The 20,224-nt window shown below is 41.2% G+C and overlaps 1 protein-coding gene across 2 annotated transcripts in view; it reads right to left on the reverse strand.

Annotated features, from left to right (window-relative positions):
* LGR5 (leucine rich repeat containing G protein-coupled receptor 5) overlaps window positions 1-20,224 on the reverse strand; it is a 151,822-nt gene that overhangs the window by 32,312 nt on the left and 99,286 nt on the right. The window contains exons 5-11 of one of the 2 annotated variants that reach the window (XM_037049445.1): window positions 13,201-13,416; window positions 11,104-11,175; window positions 8,644-8,712; window positions 6,991-7,062; window positions 3,713-3,784; window positions 3,493-3,561; window positions 3,281-3,352 (exon numbers count right to left, since the gene is read on the reverse strand). In XM_037049445.1, the coding sequence (XP_036905340.1) occupies window positions 3,281-3,352; window positions 3,493-3,561; window positions 3,713-3,784; window positions 6,991-7,062; window positions 8,644-8,712; window positions 11,104-11,175; window positions 13,201-13,416 (642 nt within the window). The remainder of the gene's footprint in view (window positions 1-3,280; window positions 3,353-3,492; window positions 3,562-3,712; window positions 3,785-6,990; window positions 7,063-8,643; window positions 8,713-11,103; window positions 11,176-13,200; window positions 13,417-20,224) is intronic. The other variant, XM_037049446.1, reaches the window with a different exon arrangement.

Below are 20,224 nucleotides of genomic sequence, written 5' to 3' on the forward strand. Positions count from 1 at the left end.
ACAAATCAAATTAAATAACTGTGCTTCCCTTTCTAAGAGCTGCTGTATATCCACAGCTCAAGGAATCATTGTTGGTTCTTTTCTAATCAACTAAAATAAAATCCCAGCAACAACTCCAAACATTGCACTAACTCTGAAATCAATCACTACAAGGGCGGGAGGGGTGGGAATCTAAAAAATCTTCATCCAAAACCCAATAAATGACAGAATAATAAAAACATCTGGATATATTTAGAGTATAATATAGCTAATCTAAAACAAGCCATGGTAATTTGCAGAAAGCTTAAAAAAAGAAAGATGGTAGATAAAGTAACATTTATATACATATAATATACACATATAATATATATATGAATCTTGTCTCATGTCTCAGAGGGTATCAGCTGATCAGCTAACACCTTTTCATGCCCAGTTGAAAACCAGATCATCACCCTGCAACCAAAAAATCAATACTATTTTATAAGGGGCTTTTCAGTTATTCTGTTCTTTGATTGATCACTTCATCCTACATTTATTGAATAAATGTAATTTATGCAGAAACACAATCATTTACTATGCATATATTTCAGATAAAGCTGTTTGCAAACACACATTTATAGTTTATACTAGAGTTTTCGGAGACCAAACCGAATCAATAAACCAAATAACAAAACCATACCTTCCACCTGTACACAATTACACCTGATTAACAATATGATTTGCTGTTTTGAAAAGTGAGTAGAATAAAATGGCCACGCATATTATCAAAGATGGTAATAATGTAGTTCACTCATCTCCACAGACTTGGAGGAGAGTACTCCTTCCTGTGTACCTCTTAGTGCAGAGTACGTAAAGCCTTCTCCTGCATAAGCACACAGTGTCTATCACCTCCTACCTGACTTCTACCTAATGATTTTCATGGTTAACTTATCAAGAACTCCTCATATATAGATCCCATGTTTGCAGCTTTATCTGGACTATTTCATTTAATCCTTATGGTCACTTTATGAGGCAGACACTATGATTATCCCCATACAATGTGAAATGACTCACGAAAGATCACTGCCTAGCTAATATGTGGGGACGGCCACACACAGCCAAGCAATGCCCATGGAGGTGAAGCAACCTGGGGGCATACCACTCACGTACGGTGAAATTCCTTCTAGCAACAAGTACTCAGTGGATGATTCAGCCTCAAAGGGGAGCTCTCTGACCTCTACTTTTAGATCCTAAAGCAGACTATAGTAGAGGTCAGGACCCTGAGTTCTGTTCTCAACTTCAGCTGATTCTGCTTGGTTGATACATTGGCCAAAGCACTGGCATCTTTCTCAGTTTTCTTCTTAAATGAGAAGATACCTGCTTTGCTGATCTTGCAGAGTTCTTATGAAGAACAAATCAATATTGTAGGTTGAAGTGCTTTGGAAATGGCAATGGACTGCCATTTAGGTTAGTATTTGAGGTTTTTCAGGGCTTTCTAGTTTCAACCTGAGGAAAGAATAATGGTGTAAAGCAACTGAAAAACAAGATGACGAGAGTGAACACTGCCTGAGAGTTTACAACGCCCCCGGCGCTGATCCAAGTATCTGACATGCAGTAAGTCATTTCGTCCTCATGATGATCCTCTGAAGGAAGTAATTACACCTCCATTCTATAGAGTGGGAAACAGAACCAAGAAGGAATAAATAACTTGCTCAAGAAGCTGTGCTGGTATACACAGAGACTGGACTTGAACCAGGAAAACAGACCCCAGAGTCTTCGTTCGTAACCGATTTGTCAGTCAGCCCCCACTTACGCAGTTCTAGGCCTGAGTGGTTTACCATTCAGTGTGTGACATAGTGGAGACAGATGCAGTTTAAATACTAGCTCCCTTCTAATCAATTATAGGAAGTGAAATCCTAGTCATGTTACTGAGCCCATTTCCATAAGAAATGAGGATAATTATACCTATTCTGGGTATGGTGGGCAGAATTCTAAGACAACCCCAAGATTTCCACCACCTGCTGTACTCACACTTTTACCTACGTATTCAATCAAACTGCCTATACTGACATTCTGGACTCTGCTACTTTCTTGTAGTATGACTTTTTAAAAAAAATATTTGATTTATTTATCTTTAGAGGGGAAGGGAAGGAGAGAGGGAGAGAAATATCAATGTATGGTTGCCTCTGGTGTGTCCCCTGCCGGGAACTGGCCTGCAACCCAGGCATGTGCCCTGACTGGGAATCGAACCGCGATTGTGTGGTTCGCAGGCCTGCACTCAATCCACTGAGCTACACCAGCCAGGGCTCTCGTAGTATGACTTTGACAAATGCACTTAACTTCCCTAATTCTCAGTTTGCTCAATTGTATCTACACCTCCCAGGAAAATGTGGAATGAGGAAGAGGAGACTAGTTCTGTATGATTCTTTCAGACATGAATGGCTGACCCCAAGGCTATCACATGGTGTTATTGCAACCCCATCTCACTGAACAACCGTGGTCGGGGGTCAGGCAAGGCAGAAGCAGCATGGCAGACACTCCCATTCTTCCACTCAGCCTTTGGAGTGCTGCTTGCAGTTCCGCTACCAGGTAGAGCCTATGGCGGAATTGCAGGCATTCAACTGCCGCAGATGTCTATGGTGTGAGAACAGGGCCATGGCAAAAGGCCCTTTCGTTAAGTCCCACCCATGCTTGTGAGGACAACAACAGGGCTGAGTGGGAGCTGAGGGAGAGGGCTGAAAATGCAAGGTCAAAACAAAGCTCTTCAAGGTCCTCTAACTACTTTTCATAAAACATGATAAAGGCAGAGAAAAAAAGCTCCAAGCCAGCAGAAACGACGTATGCCAACAGTTTAACCATTAGGTGAAACATTAGAACATGGCACTTGCAACGATACCTGAAGAATGTCTGGTCACCTTTATCAGGCTTTGTGTGGGCCTGATAGCCAATTTTTTATTTTGGCATCACAGTGGGTTTTTGATCTATTTTGTTATTTTCTTTTTTCCTGCTCTACAAAGTCTTTAGAAGGGGAAATGAAGCTATTTGGGCTTGTTCATATCCATTTTCTGAGAGGAAATGTGTGCCAGTTGGAAGCTGAATGGGAGAATGTTTGGGGTTTGGCAACAGGCTGCACAGGCCATCGTTACCAGGGTCACGTCAGAGCCACTTCCCCAGCCCAAAGTGGGCAAAGGAGGCGTGACCTCCTGGAGACCTGCAAGGAAAGGGCTTTCTCCCCCTTTAAGGATTACTGAAATAATGTATGCCACTCCCCCTAAATGGAAGTTGCCTATTTATACAACATTATTGCTTTACTGATACGTACAGCATTTGGAGATTAGGTAACTGATCGCACACAGTGTGAGGAAGAGAACAGATCTGTGCTCCAGTCAGAGTCCTGTGGAAACACAAACCAGACACGATTCTTTCATTCAGGCATCCTGCAGTGACATATTTGATTCACTGACATTCAGACTGGTCAGACTTTAAAAGCGGTGCCTGTTCTGGTCAAAGTCAAGAGCCTTCTCAAGTACTTACAGACTCTCCAGGCTAGCAGTTCCAGTTAAATCAGGAAACTCAGTTATTTGGGAGGCACCGTTCAAAGTCCTAGGAGGAGGGGCACATGAGTATTACTGGGAGAAGATTCTAGAACAGGGTAATTTTTATTCCCATTTTCAAAACATTTCAACTTGTAACATGCACTTGTTTTTTAACAGCAACGTACAAAGGGAAAGTGATATATAAGAGAAAAACTTACAGTGTTCTTAGCTCAGGTAAATGTTGGAAGGTGGCTCTTCCAACAAGCTGGATGGGGTTGTCATAGAAATGTCTGAAAAGAAATAAAAAAAAAACAATGTCTTGGTATAAAACTTGAATGGCAAATGATTATCTGTTCAAATTTCAACAAGTACGTTAAATGTATTTATGTAATTTTGATTATACTACATTACATAACATTCTTGATTGTGTGGTTTCAGGCAAACCTCAAAAATGTTTTAACTCATATTATGAGAGTTTTGGTAAAAAATTCACGCTATATAAAATTAAAAATTCCTGACAGCAAGATAGAGTGATAGTTTCTAAGGAAGAAGGCAAGTGAACTGACTGTAGTTATCACTTACAAATCTTCCCCGCCTCCAACATCTGTGGACTATCAATTGAATGGCAAAGAGTAGTTGGAGGGGCTGGCAAGAGTGTCATGAATTAAATAAAGGGGAAGTTCTATATGTGAACACGAAGATGATATCCTCTGGTCAAACCTTATCATGATACACAAAACTGACACCAAACATTATTTGAGAGGAAATGAGGTATTTTGGGTTTTAAAAAAAATAATGTCAGAATTTTTTGGAATTAGTTATTGCTCTAAAAGGTGAGACATTATTAGAGCTTAGAAATATTTTGTTTTACAGATATTCTCAATGTGACAGTGTTTATACCGCTTGGTCAATGGGCCTCAGAAACAGTTCTGAGCTGTGACATCCCTCTAGTTCAGTGAAATTCAATAGGTATTTGTTGGCAACTACTGTGCTCAACATATGAGGGTAGGCAGTGCAGGAACCGGGAGACCAATCCGCGGGGGAGGCTGTTCTTAGGTAGCTACCACATGCCTGGTGTTGCACTAACAGCTGGGAGTTGAAGAACGATTAAATGTCTCTTCCCTAAAAATCCTTGGGATCATTTGGGATAAAACAAATAAATAAGATTATATCACTTTCTAGCTGACAAAGCATTTTCAACTGATCCACCGAACAACTTAATAAAATCTACAGTGTAGACACTTAAATTCTATTTTCCTTAATTTTGGAGGAATAAACTGAGGCTCAAATACTTTGACAAGTTCATTACCTTCCAGAGCTTCAATTTTCTAATTTGTGAAACTGAGAAACTAATACTAAGCTGTAGCGTTTGTGTATGTGTTGAAAGAGCTAACACATGCATAACATCTGGCACACTGCCTGGGATGTCATTGTCACCTAACAAACCTGAGTCCCCTTCTGTGCTTCTAGCCTCTGACCTCTTCTTTTCCCTTGCACTAAATAGTTTCCAAAAAAAAGAGCTGGAATATAGGTTTTAGGATTACAAAAGGAATTTTCTTCATGTTACATTATCCTTTATCTACACTACATGCTTATAAATTCATATGTATGTACACACTGAACACATAAGATGCACATGCTTGTATACATGAGGCAGAAGTGTCCCAAATACAAATGAGTTATAGGATTCTAAGAAGAGAGTTCTCTCATGAAGCCAGGAAAGACTTCATGGAAATATCACTTTGAAATAAACCCTAGAAAACAAAATTCCAATAAGCATAGTGAGGGGAGAGAATCATAGGAGCAAAGGACATAAGGGAAGGCATTCATTCCATGAATTTAGCTTAGTTGGTCCGGGTGTTGGCACAGGGTAACTGAGTAGAGCTTTGGGGAACTGATCAAGGGGGCTGGCTTGGGCCACATGGAAGGCTGCGAATGTCAAGGTACGGAGTTTGTATTTAATGTAAATAAATAATCCTGAATCTCTGTGTTTTACAGCAAGAGAGTGACAATATGGATACTGTGTTTCAAGAGAGATGGGGAAGGCAGAGAGATGAGCCTTAGTCTGACAACAATCTAGGGGTAATGGCTAGCAGACAGGCTGGCGGGCAGCTGCGACTACAGAGGGTAGAAATGAGGCCTGGGTAGTCCAAGGACACGGGAAACCCTTGCCTTCACAGAAAGTGGGAATGGAAGGTGTGGTGGGGGTGGCAAGGACCAGAGATGGAAACAGAGGAAGAAGCAAGGAGAGGAGAATTTCAGGGGGATTCGGTCAACACCAAATGCTGGAGAGAAGCATTAATAAATGGGACGGGGGTGGAGCGGTGGGAGCGGCGGTGGGGGCGGGGGCTGTTGGTCCTCCTCAAGCAGTATTAGCATCTCAAAAGGATGATTTAAAAACCCGTCTTGTGGCTGCTAGGCAAAAGAAGCAAAGCCAATGCAATTTGCCAACCTCTTACTATGTAAATACTCTCTAATGAGGACTAATGTTTATAGGCAATAAACTTTAAAACCCTTAATTTTCCAACATACTGTCAGAACATTTCAGGAATGATGAATGGTATTTTTCTTTCAGTTGTCAGGGCTAATTGAGATGGACTCCAGCTCATTTGTGACAAATGCTTCACAGTTCCAGAAAGCCTCTCAATTAAGTTGGCACAGGATGGGTATCTGCCAAGAAATGCCCTTAGAGTCATGTTCAGCAGTTACCCTTACTCTCTTCCCCCATATTCAAGACCCCTCACTCATGGCTTCAAGTCTGCCAGATTAGATTGTCTTTTAACTAAGAGCCAGCTTAACACTAACATATTTTCATCTTCGTATATATCTGTATATGATTAATCTTACGTCTGTGCTAAGTGTGAAACAGCATTCATTGTATATTATAGCTGTAAGTCTATTTTATACTTCTATAGTACATAAATCATCATGTGTCTTTCTATGACATATGCATATTTCTAGAATTACGACATACCTTGTAATTGTATAAATGTGATTCAATGCTGGGGCTTAACAATGAATGGATATAGAGACAGCACAGAACAGTATTCCCATTGTCCACCATCAGCCGAGGCTGGAGTCTATTGTGGCAAAAGGCTCCTATTTGCATATAATAATTGATATTTTTGGCACACTTGAATTCATGTTCTGAATGACTAGCTGACCTCAACACTGATACTTTAAAAATCAGTTTTATTCCTTAGAAAATAGAGAGAAGCAAAGCATTTTGCAAGATTATTGTGAAGTGAAACAAGAGGTCTGAAGATGTGAAGCATATGAAATGCACTTTGCAGGTTCTAGAAAAAAAGTATCTTTTATATTATTTCAGCATTCAGCTAAAACCTGGCAAAGCACCTCTCCATAGACTCCTCCACATAGTCTTACATTGACTGAGAAAAAATCGGGCAAATATAGAACATTCACTGTAACATATTTGAAAGAGCAACACATACTCTATTTCTGGATGAAAAAATTGAAAAGCACTATAGCCACTTACATTGTAATAAGAGAAGGGTTGCCTGCAAATGCTTTCTCGGGTATCGACTTGATATGGTTGCTATGAAATCCTCTAGAAAGAAGAAAAAACAATTTATAAAAAAATAATGTGTGGGGTAAAATTATTTAATAGTCCTCAGCCTCTCTCGCATGGCAACAACCAGCATGTTCAGTAACTCCAGGATAAAGTTACATTCAGCTCTGTGTTTTGAAGCTTAGGTGTCCTCACTGACTCTGTAGGAGCAAAGGAGATCACCAGGGGCCATCTTGAAAGAGAAATAAAGAAGCTGAAAATAGTAAGTGTGCTTTACGGAAACTTACAATGTGATGTTAGGTAAAGAAAATTCATCTGTTACTATCTGCTGGAGCACCACCGTGTAACAACTTGAGACAGAGGGAACTGTCTTTGGAGAGGGATTATGAACACCCCTCCTGACCCCATTTGAAGCTAAGAGAAAAGTGAGGTAAGCTTTAGTGAAATAGAGATTTCAGTAAGCTCCTTATGAGGACGGAATTGCCTGAGCCGAAGGAAGGTGCCCAGTGAATCTGTGGTACCAGATTGATTCTTATCTGTTGATGCTGATGCTGTCCGAATGGGAGGGGGCCAGAGTCAAAGGTCTTGGGGGGGCCTGTGGGCAAGGCGAGTGGCAGTCTTTGGTCTGCCCATGCACAGGTGGTGCTGGTGACTTACTTCCCAGCTTGGACACAGGTGGGTTATCCTGATGCCGAACCTCCCAAAGTTTTTATTATTATTATTTTTAAATAAACAGGCTTTCTTGTCTACCTCCTTTGGCTGTGTGTCTTGTTTCTCCCCGCCAGGAAAATAGCTCTATGCTTATTTTCCTTTCCAAGTGTTAGAACATTGCTTACATAGGTTATTTTTAGGTACAATGAACAATTAATTATAGTATATAAAAGAAAATACATGTAACCCCAAACCTGAAAGTTAGCTTTATGTTAGTAAAATTGTAGTTTGTTTAATTAAATAAGATTCACAAACTATTTAAAGAGTGTGAAAGCATCTAGCACTACACCAGACACATACATTTGATTCTGGTTTGTAGTGACTTGTGTAACCTAGAAATGTTTTTCAAAATGCTCAGCAATTAACTGAATTCTATTATAGTTCGTTACAAATCTATGAAGCATATAGATCTTGGGGTAATATGTGTTAGGAAAGGAGTATGGCTTAGAGAAATATGTACAGTTTTTCTAATATACATATATTAGAGAAATCCATTATGAATTTAAAAAGATTGTCTGATGTTTGCTGGTAATAGAATCAATTAAAGTGTACTTCAAGTATACTTGACTGTCATTTATATGAATTAAATTTTTTCTAGTAAGTCACATGTATAGTGATCAAACATATTTTACAATAAATTTATGAAGAATAGAGATTTCTGCCCTGGCTGGTGTGGCTCAATGGATTGAACACTGGCCTGTGAACCAAAGGGTCATTTGTTCGATTCCCAGTCAGGGCACATGTCTGGGCTGTAGGCCAGGTCCCCAACAAGGGGCACATGAGAGGCAACTGCATATTGATGTTTTTCTTCCTCTCTTTCTCCTTCCCTTCCCCTCTCTAAAATAAATACGTAAAATCTTTTAAAAAAAAGAATAGAGATTTCCCATTATATTTGTCCTATATACTTACAGTTCTTTAAGGTTGGAGAGTGTCCTGATTGCAGTGGGGAATTCATCAAGGTTATTATAATTTAAATCTCTGAAAACAAGTGAACAGTCTTTTCAGTTTTTCATCTTCACATTCACATATAGTACCATTACAAGGAAAATGAACGTGCCATTTCAAAGGACCAGTATCACTGATGAAAATTCTCCTCCTGGACATCTTGGAGGACTGTTCTGTCCCTGACTCCTGTGGAGGGTGTGTATCCCTCATAGCCCAAGGTCAAGGATGACAACCTGCTTCTGGAGAGGTCTGTATATGCAGAGTACTCTCATGAAGGACATTAGGTCTAGAATTTTCTCAGGGACACAAACAATGATTTGGATCAGAACTGTGATGTTTTCCTTGGTCTGTGAGACAGAGCTCCGCATTACCTTTCACGACCAAAACTAGAAGAGTCAAACAATCCCAAATAATTAATTTCTCTGTTGGTTACGAGACAAATGGCTTTTCAGTTCTATTACTCACAAGAGCTTTATAGATTTGCTTCTATATACATCTTCGCATGAAAAAGCGATGGCCTCCTGGTCTCTGGGAATGGCAGAGTTCCCAGACGACTCAGAGAAACCTTTCGGCCAGGCAATCAGATGTGGTTAGATCTTCCTCTGTGGACGAGAATTGCTATTTGATTTTAAGAGAGAGATAATTTAACTGAGTTAAACATGAATCAAGATCCCTACTTGTCTGACACACACCATCCTGAAGCTATACGGCAGGCAGGAAACTTGTGTCTTTGTGGACATAAATTTTCTTCCTGTTTGTAAATCTCTCCAGATGCTCTGTTTTGATTAAAAAAGGATTGGGCCCTTATAAATTACTTGGATTTCGAGCAAGGGAAAGGAAGAGGTTGGGAATAACCAATTTACTGATCCTCTGTAGCCCTGGGCAAGGTAAAGGGGGGTGGGGCAACGAGACTCAGGACTGTGTCCTGGAATGTTTTGTTCTACAGTATTTATATGCAATCTTGGGTCCTCACTTCAAACATGGGGCGGGGGAGAAAGCCTGTTTATGGAAATACCCATCAAAGTCCATCTTGTTTTTGTCCCTGTTGAGTTCAAAAAGACCGGAGGTGCTTTCCATGACTGAGATCCCCAGCCCAGCCCTGTGTAGATAAGGAAGAAGTTCTCATTTTTTTCCCCCCTAGCAGCTGATGGAAACTGCTTGCTTATGCCATTAAGTTGACATCAGAGTTCTGCCTGGACAAGTTCATCTTTGGCATCTCCTTATGAGGACGATTCCTCTCTTCTGAGAGGAAGCCCAGAGTGACTAAGTGATGCCGGAAGGAGAGCTGTCAAGGCCAATTGGCCTCAAGAAGACTGCCAACAACAGTGGACCAGACTTGATTAGAAGTTAGACTAATCATGTGCAAATTGCTAAGATCTGTATGCCAATGAATAATGGGCCCCAAGGCCAGAAGACAGGTGGTCTTCTCCTTCTGCATTCCTGGTCAGAGCCAGCGGTATAGATTCAGTGGCCCTGTGTGCTTGGGGCTTTGGGTTGGGGGCACAGCTGGAGCCACCCTCCTCTCCCAGCACACTCGGGACCCTCACTGCTTGTCACCTCACCCTCGTCACACCTTTCCAACAGGGCAACAAAGAGTGGCTCCTCACCTGGGAAAAAACCCACATGAATTAAAATTTATATGGGCCCCAGTGGGGCCCATAAGAAGCTCTTCTCCAAGTGACTCTGGGATACAGTTTAGGCTATGGGCGGCTGGCTGGGCTCTATTTTTGTAATAGGTAACAACCCAAAATTCCATATTTGACCTACTCTTTGGAAGTAGAATATAGCAGTAAACATGGTTTTCAGAGTCAAACTAGAGAATGAAGCAAACCCCAGTTATGCTGTTGACCAGCTGTCATGTTGGTAGAATGACTCATAGCACTAGAGCTAAGGTGGGATAATACTGTCTGCTCTCAGAGCAGACACAATACGCCAAATGCCCAGTACAACATTTCACTATAGATATATTCAATACATGGAGCTTCTGTGACTTTTCAGTCTGTAGATTTGCTTTTTGCATGAACCCTTGCTGTTTCTTCGTGAGACTCCTGTTCATCTCGGGCTGGAGCCTGGTCTGGGTTCTCCCCTCCCGTGGGGAGCGAGCCGGAGTGACAATATAGAGCTGATCCGACAGAGAATTCACATTCCGGAGCAAATAGTCACTGCTCGGTGGAAAGCACCTCTTTTAGCTTACCAGGATTCGAAGTAGCTTATCACTCTTGTTAGATTCAAATAAAATCTGTGTCATCGTTTAGCTCTGTGAGGGGTGTGTTGGTGCGTACGACAAAGCCACTGTGAATATCTGTTTACAGCTCAGGCAATTAACCAAACAAAACAGCAAGGCTGACGTTAAGGCTATCTTGATTTGTCCGGAATACCCACTGAAAACACTGAAAAGGGGAAACACACGAAGGGTCAACTCACAAGGTCTCCAGGCTGTGGAGCCCATGGAAGCATCTCTTTCCCAGAGAGTGGATTCTGTTGTTATGGAGATGCCTGCGGGACAAGGGTGCAGACGGTCAGCAGGCTCGCTGCACAAGGAAGCCAGCACGACACCCTGGCTGCTCAACTCCAAAGAACCTTCCACTGCAGGGCGATTTTACATAAGAAATACTTTACTGAACTACTTTTTGCTAAAAGGGGGCTATATGCTCCACTTTCTCTCACCATGGATGGTTCTATACCATAGAATTTAATAGGCAGTCCCAGTTTTACCTTCTGGGTGTGAAATATCAGGAATGTATCATGATACGAGCAATGTGATTGATGAGAGTGAATTCAGGCTATTCAGCGTGGTTGCTCTGTGTATCTTCCCACGTGGACTATTTCGCACGGCTTTGGGATGTGGGGTGATGAGCAGAGATACTGACGGTCATTGACAAATGGAGGGTGGGGGAATGGTCCTAGGTGTACTAAGCACATTTTCTATTAAAGCTGATGGCTTATAAAGGCTACATTCCCAGAATGGGGTGACAGGTTAACAGAAAGCACCAGAATATAGCAGAATATAGAATAGCAGAATATTATAGCAGAATATTGCAGAATATAGCAATCAGTTTTAGACTGTCCAAGGAGTTATCTTGACACAGTACTTGTGTATATAATTATCACCTTTGGCTCAGTTGTAAGTCAGGTAAGTCAAAGCCAGTGGGAGTATTGTGTGCATGACTGAAAACTGTACTGAGTCCCAAAGAGACTTTTGGAAAACAAGCTTAAGGAAGACACAGTGAGAAAGAATAGCTGGATCTCTGTAAATCTATTTCCTCTAGTGCAGCAATTTTCAACCGGTGTGCCTCAAGAATGTCTAAAACCTGCAATACCTGGCTATTTAGTCAGGGGCACTGACCTCTTTTCCCTTAGACTGTCAAATAAAAAAAATGACACCAGCCAACAGGACAGTAGCCAACTGGTGTGAATGAATCAAAATTATACCTGTTGTTTTTGTCAGATGGAGAAAAAATTTATTTATTTTTGGTGTGCCACAGAATTTTAGTAATTTGTTTATATGAGCCATGGGATAAAAAAGGTTAAAAATTGCTGCTCTAGTGGAAGATAAATTAAAGCACCTATCCAGCTTCTGGTGTGTCTGTAGCATCATCTTTGTGTGTGAAATTCAGTTTAGAAATTTGTTAATATCACCACAAACTTATTAGTCTAATAAATACTTTGAGTTCACATGAGATCTATGCAGTATTTATTGAGGATCTTCCGCAGGCAACACATGGGGGAAGGGGATGGAGGGGAACCTACAGAATGGGTGAGATGCTTCCAGCCCTCGAAGTAGTATATAGTATGGTGTGAGAGGCAGAGATGCAATGAAACAAAGTGGAATGATCGAAGGCAGCAGTGGGCAGGAGGGTGTGTGTGGAGCCGAGGGACAGATAGTACAGAAGAGGCCTTGGTCAAAGTTCCCGCATGAACTGACCTGATAGCCTTGCAAGCAGCTGCTATTTTCCTGTATCAGCACCGATTGACACCTGGGCATGTGGCTACACTCTTAAAGAAGACTGATGTTTTTTTAAACTCTTGAGAATCACTTGGATTTACTGAAATAAGGTAACCCAGACCCATTGGGGTGCATATACATGCAGAGTTCACTGTTGGGTTCATTCTTGCTTCTCTTTCCTTGGTAGGGGTTCAAGAGGGACTCATGGAATAAGAAGAAAGGCATATTTCAATTTGACCTGAATTATAAATTATTATCAGAAATAAGTCATTTTTACTAACTTTACTAGTTGTGCAGTGTGGTGATTACTTGTACAGTATACAGTAGGCAGAGATTTTATTTCATTGTCTTTGAATGCCCAGGAGTGCTTGGCACTTAGAAGGTTCTATAAATGTTGTTTCATCCTTTCATACAATTAAAAAAATTATGAATCATTTTAGGGAGGAGTTCAGGGGGCTTTCACCCTTAAAATATCCCTATTAGAGGTTTGAATGGCCAGCACTTTAAGGCCAAGGTTTTACCATGAATTTAGAAACTTAAAAAGGGAGAGAGGAAAAAAAATCAATAGAACTTACAGAACCACCAAGCTGGAGAGGTTTCCAAAGGCATAGTCTGGTATGTGGTGTATTTTGTTCAGGGCCAAGGTCATGGCCTGCAGTGCTGATAAACTTCTGAAAGCCTGGACAGGGATTTCTGTCAGAGCGTTGTCATCCAGCCACAGGTGCCGTAGGGAATGCAGGCCACTGAAACAGCTGGCGGGGACATAACTGATGTGGTTGGCATCCAGCCGCCTGGGGAAGAAAGCAGGCAGGAATGGAAAAGAGAGCAGAGTCCAGGCAAGATGAGCCTTCCAAGAAAACTTTCTGTGTGCTGGTTAGCACGAGTGAAACAGGGCCTGCGCCCTCATGATCCCCTGACGTCTGGAGCCGTTGCTCGCTTGGTAGGCTCTCTTTCTCACTGAGGAGTAGAGCCACTGCTTGCCAGGTCCCCTTGGCTGTAAAATTCCATGGTGCTGATTCTCTTCCAGGCTTGTGGGCAGCTCCCCGGAGGCATAAAGATTCAGCTGAGGATCTTTTAGTTTTCCTTTCTGACACCAAGAGAAAGATGCTCTCTCTCCTCCCTCTCACCCCAAATCAAATACATGACTTTGTGTTCCCTGGACAGTTTTTGAACATACCGAACATACTGATCCAGCTGCTTGTTCATTAAGCACTGGGACAAGATTGTTTCAGAATTTGAAAGGGACAGAGTAGTTTTTAAAGGGTGTTAGAGAGAGGAAAGGGGATTCTTTCCCTTCTCTTAGTACAGGGCTAGAAAACCTAAAATCTGTTGGCTTTCTCACTCATCCTAACCATTGGCATTGGGTACATGTTTGTTTTTCCCGACATTTTAAATGAATAATAAAATTAACAGCATTCCCAGCTTTTGCTTCCTTTTCCCACCCCACTCCCCCTACACTTTTCTTTAAACAGGAAAGACTTTAAAATTCAGGTTTGGTTAATGAGCTGTTGCAACTTCAGCACCAGCAGAGGGAGTGCAATACGTTTATTTCCCCCAAATCCAACACCAACGGGTGGCTGCGATTACAATGCCTTCGCTGTTCTGATTGAAGACACTGGGCAGTAAATAATTAAAATTTTCTGTATGTACATGAACAATAGAACCACTTTCACTCAGCTATGCTTCCAACAGCCCTCACTTATTTTTTTCCAACCTGTTCTTAAGGCTCATGCATTTGTTTGCATTTTTCAGATCTAGGATTAAAAAAAAAAAGAGTTGCCTTGTAAGCAGTCCATGCATTAAGGAGGATTAGAAAATCACAAGTGGATTTTGAAAAATATTTTAGGAAGCCTTTAAGACTAAACAGATGTAGAAAGAACACCAGGATCAGGAATAATCCCCAGCACACCAACTTTAAACAATTTAGACGTGAGAGAGTTCTTTGTGAAATAGGGCTATGGAGAGCGGCTTCCTCACTGTTGGTCACAAATGTCTCCTCACTCACCCATCTTTTGGCTCCTACTTCTGAATGAATGGGAACAAGTGGTATCTTCAATGCCGTGGGCCAGGTTTTGATAGCAATGGAGATAAAGTCACTTAGAGAGAATTTTAAGAGTTCAGTGATATATCCCACTCACAACCAAACTTCACATGGAGCAACTATTATTCTAGGCAGCAGAGTCACAGTTCTCATAGAGCTCAAGGTTCTGTCAACAAACGGAGCTGCAGATACTTAGGAAAACTCAGCTCCGTCTCTTCCCCTTTTCTCCACAACCACCAGCTCAGCCCATCAGCGGGTCGGGAGGTGATTGTTATTGTTCAACTACAAGTAAGGCACGTAAATGAACTCTCCTTAATCATTGTACTGATTAAAGAATGAAGGCTTTATTTAAATAATATGAGATTCTGTGTTTTAGTTGACATATTGCCAGTTGCTCATGCATTGAAGTGCCTAGTGGCTTCTGAGAGTCCTGAAAATGACCACCCTTAAAGTTGAGTGCAAACTGTGGGGTACATGTATAGACAAGGCTCTCTCATCCTAACCAGGCAGCTCGGTTGGTTAGAGTGTTGTCTGAATATGGCAAGGTTGTGGGTTCGATACCTGGTCAGGGCACATGCAAGAATCAACCAATGAATGCATCAATAAGTGGAACAACAAATTGATGTTTCTCTCTCTTTATCTCCCTTCTTCCCTGCCTCTAAAGGCAAGAAATGAAAATTTTAAATAAAAAGAAAGAAAGAAAAGACTCTCAGCACTGAGTCATAGGCTTGTTTTCTTTGACATTTAAGAGAATACCCAAGTGTTTGCTGGATCTTGAAGTGACCCTGGGATCAGTTTCTAATATTAATAACTCCCTTTCTCTGGATAGACATCTTTTAGGAGTCACTCCCCCCCCCAAAAAAAAAGCAATGTTATCTGGCCTTCACACTGCAGTCTTAGAACAATTTCCTATCTAGACTGGAATGAGCAAGACAGGGCAATTCTTCATAACCCTAACATTATGAGTACTAATACTCCCAGACCCAGTACTCAGATATTCTGGGTGTAGCACTAAAGTGTTACTCTACCTGAATAGCTTCTTCATGTAAGAAGATCCAGTGAATGCTACTCCTCCTAAATGCAGTGTTTTGAAGTCCATGTCCAGCCTTAGTGGTGGAAGCCTAATTCAAAAAGTGGTTGATACTGCCTCATTATCTAATGAGGCAATCAGATATTGCCTCATTATTCACATTCAGAGGCAATATCTGATTTAATTTTAACAGGAGGTCCCCAGGCTAAACCGGAGTATGGAATTAACTATCCAGCCAATCTTACAGGTGATTTTTACAGAACAAAGTGAAGGCTACGGACAAAGCAGCTGGTAGGGTGCAACTTGTGCCTATTCTGTGAGTAAACAAAGAGCTCATATTATATCAGTCTGGTCTTCTTGGGCAGCTGGACATTTTCTATTCAAGAAAATACAAAGATGCAATATTTAAGCAGTGGGGAATAAGAAAAACAACACTAGACAGAACATGAAAACACATAAAAAAGTGGTTCTATAACATTGTCAAGAACAACAAAAATAACACATTAGTTCCATTTTCTAAGCATTTCTTTGTTATTATTTCTATTTCATGTAAGTCAATAGGGTGTGTGTGTGTGTGTGTGTGTGTGTGTGTGCAAGCAGCTCAGAATCTGTGAATTAGTGCAGACATTTGGGATGAAAACTCCTGGGGTCCAAGACAGTATAGTAGCTTTGTAACTATGGCCAAGTGAATAGACTCAGCCTGCACACCTGTACAAACAAGATGATGCATCTCCATTTTATAGGGTTGCTTATTAAAGAAAATAATACAGTGGGGCTCTGTGAAGTATAATGCACCGTAATGATCTTAAATTATTATTACTAGAAGCTGGTTATCAGGTTGTGTTTTTGTCTTTTCATCATCAAAGTAACTCAGAAGAAAAGAGGTAAACTCAAATTTTGCCTCAGTCAAAAGTTTGTTAAAATAAATGCCAAGTTGTCAGCGAATTTCAGTTCTGAGACATGCAGATGACTTCTTTCATCTCTCAGGACAGAAGTAATGAAGGGATGTCTGCAATTAGACTTCAGTCACCCTTATTTTTCAGCCTTTAGTGTTATCATTGTGTGTGTGCATGTGAGTGTTTTGTTTTGACACATTAGTGTTTTGTTCATGATACATTACTGAATATACCCTCTTCTTTCTAACGACAAAGGAGAAGTGGTGACATGTGATAGATGTCACATTCTCAGAGAAAGTTCCCACCAATGGTCTTGGCATTTAAGTACCCATCAGTAATGTGATAAGGCAGCACAAAACCTGCATGCATCAGACACTGCAAAATAAAACACTTTAACAATGGAAATGACTGTAGAAAAATCACTCTGAGAGCAGTGTACAGAAGAGCTGGTGAGAAAGTGACCAAAGCAGTGGCAGTCATCAGGATGAGAAAAGATGAGAGCCTGAAAGAAATATGGAAATGAAGAGGAAAGTTTGTGAACCTGACAGACTAAGTAAGTGAACCCGACAGAACACGGGACTTGCCAGAGGTGGCCAGAGTGGGAGGCAAGGAAGCTATGGTGACTACATGTTCCACCCTGGGCATCTGGGAAGATGTAGCCCGTATAAGAACAGGGATGAATATTATCCAGTATTATACAAACTAAAAATAATGCAGAATTGCATGTGAGCTGTGAATGTACTTCTTCAATATCAACACATACCACATGGTGATGGGCTTAGGAAAGATAACAAGCAAAAGAAAAATATCAATCTTTTATGTCAGGCAAGGACAAAACAAAAGCAATCATTTTCTTGCCTTCTGTCTGAATTTTCTTCCATAATATTTTCCTGTATAATAGGTTGATTGTACACATTTTCTTTTTGAAAAGAATTATTTTGCCCTGGCCAGGTAACTCAGTTGATTAGAGCATCACCCTGATATGCAAAGATTGTGGGTTCCATGTCCAGTCAGGGCATATACAAGGAGCAACCAATGGATGACGCATAAATAGGTGGAACCACAGATTGTTGTTTCTCTCTCTTTTTCTCTCTCTTCCTCTTTCCTCTCTAAAATCAATGAATAAATAATTAAAAAAATATGTTGCCAATCTGTTCTACACCCCTAAAAGGAATTTTTAATTTCTAAATGGCATTTATAGGAATTAGAGAATCTATGACCTCATCCTTGGTATTGTTCCAGAAAAATAGTTCTCTACATATATCTTTTATATGACACCTTGTCAATGTATCACACAAACTTGTATCTTTGTTTGAGAATGTCTTTGATGAGCCATTAAGTACAAGGAAGAAAATGTTAGTCAAAAGATAAGCCATTGATCTTGGCTAATTTCATATCCGAAGTGAGTGTAACATGTCAATTATTAACAAGGATGACTCAAGGGAAAAAAAAACTAAGGTGTGAAGAATGTTGCAGCTGCAGGTGTAATAGCCTAGAAGGGTTCTTTCAGTAAATGAGGGTTCTTTCAATAAACAAGAGTTCATTATGACTCATGGCCTCTTCATGACTGACGTTACTATTTTATATCTGGATCAACATTTTTATTCATAAATTTTAAAGAATGACCCACTCCCTTGTACATCCGTTCACACATTTTGTGAGACCCTTTTGAACAATCCATGAATAGTCAAAAGACCATGGTGATTTAGTTTATTTATAATGCCTTAAAAAATAAAAGCATTTTAAATTATGATCTTACTTTTGCCATGAAATGAAATCATGTTGTTTCAGGAGTGTGTATCACATAACTTAACATTTTTGGTCAAATGGTGGCATAGATAAGTGCAAAACTTGCATCCTCCCACAATCACGTCAAAGTTACAACTGAACTACAGAACAGCCATCATTCAGAACTACCTGAAGTCTGGCTGAGTGGGAGTCCTCCAACTAGGGAATTAAAGAAGCCACATTGAGGCTGGTAAGAGGGGCAGAGATACAGAATGGGGCAGTCCCACTTTCACAGGTGGTGGATAAAAATTGGGAAGGGTATCTTGGCTATGGAGATCCCTATGAGAAGTGAAGGGTCCAAGCCCCAGACCAGGACCCCCAGTCAAGGGTTCCAGTGCCAGGAAGAGAAGTTCCCATAACTTCTGGCTGTAAAAACCAGTGAAGATTGTGGCTAAGTGAGATGGACGGCTCCTGGAGCCCCAGGCAATTCCTCTGACAAGGCCCACGCATGGATTTACTCCAACTCACTCCTCTGAGCTTCAGTGCTTAGGCAGCACCTTAAAAGGAATCAGGGACATACAAGGAGTCCAGTATCTGGGTGACAGCTGGGGGACAGCTTTCTTCCAGACAGAAGTGCTGGTAGAGGCTACTGTTTCTTTGATGAACCTTCTACTCACAGAGCCTATAGTTGGGTACCATATCTAAGTCTCCATCAACCTGGCTTACACTGTTTACTCCACTCTCATGATTCCCTGAGGCCCTGCTCCACCCAACTTCCAGGCCCACCCAAGCTATTTCCACTGGCTTTTCCATAAGAATGGCCTGTCTTGGCTAATGTTTCAGATTTTTAAAAAATCTCTCAAATAGCAGCATCTGGCCTCAGTGTGCCCCATACCTCTCGCTAAGGGACCCCAGGCACAGTACTAGCAGTAACCTGTCTTTGTTCGCATCTTGGCCTTTCCTGAGCACCTTTAAGTCCAGTACAAGTAGCAGCCATTCATATATCATGTTGTAGCTAATGCCAGGGGCCTTGGCCTGCACCTTCCATAAGGCCCTAGAGCCAGTGCACAGTGCACAGCTTCAGAAGCATCACCACTGAACCACCTCCACAAGTGATACACTTAAGAGGTGGACTCAGAAGGCACCAGAGCCCTGCTGAAGTAAGTCCTGCTCTGTGGGGTGGGCCCTGCCCAGTTGATCCTTTATGGTGGTCAGCGACAGCCAGTCATTGTAGCTTATCAGCATGTGGGTAAATTCCTCCCATTGATGAACCAACTGCAATCAAGGCTCAACTAGAAGAGGAGAGGGTACGCCGCAGCATACATGGGGGATGCACATCCAGTATGCAGCTTGAATGATCAGGGAGGATGTACCACTGGACCCTACAGAATACCTACTACATAAGGACACTCTACCAAACCTGTGAGACATAGCAGCTCTACCTAATGTATAGATACAAACACATAGAGGCTGCCAAAATGAGGTGACAAAGAAACATGTCCCAAACAGTGAACAGAACACAAAAATCCACAAAATGGACTAAACAAAATGGAAACAAGCAATCTACTAAATGCAGAGTGAAAACACTGGTTATAAGGATGCTCAATGAACTTAGTGAGAACTTCAACACCATAAAAAAGGACCAGTCAGAAATGAAGAATATACTAACTGAAATTAAAAATAATGTACAGAAAATTAACAGCAGAGTAGATGACACTGAGAACCAAATCAGTAGTTTGGAATATAAGGAAGCAAAAACCACCCAATCAGAAACAGAAAAAGAAAAACGAATGAAAAAATGAGGATAATGTAAGGAGCCTCTGGGACAACATCAAGCATACCAATATTCATATCATGGGAGTGCCAGAATGAGGAGAGAGAGCACAAAATTGAAAACCTATTTG

This window comes from Sturnira hondurensis, unplaced genomic scaffold, assembly GCF_014824575.4.
Source record: "Sturnira hondurensis isolate 20B ecotype Veracruz unplaced genomic scaffold, ASM1482457v3 Scaffold0006496, whole genome shotgun sequence".
NCBI classification, from domain to species: Eukaryota; Metazoa; Chordata; class Mammalia; order Chiroptera; family Phyllostomidae; genus Sturnira; species Sturnira hondurensis.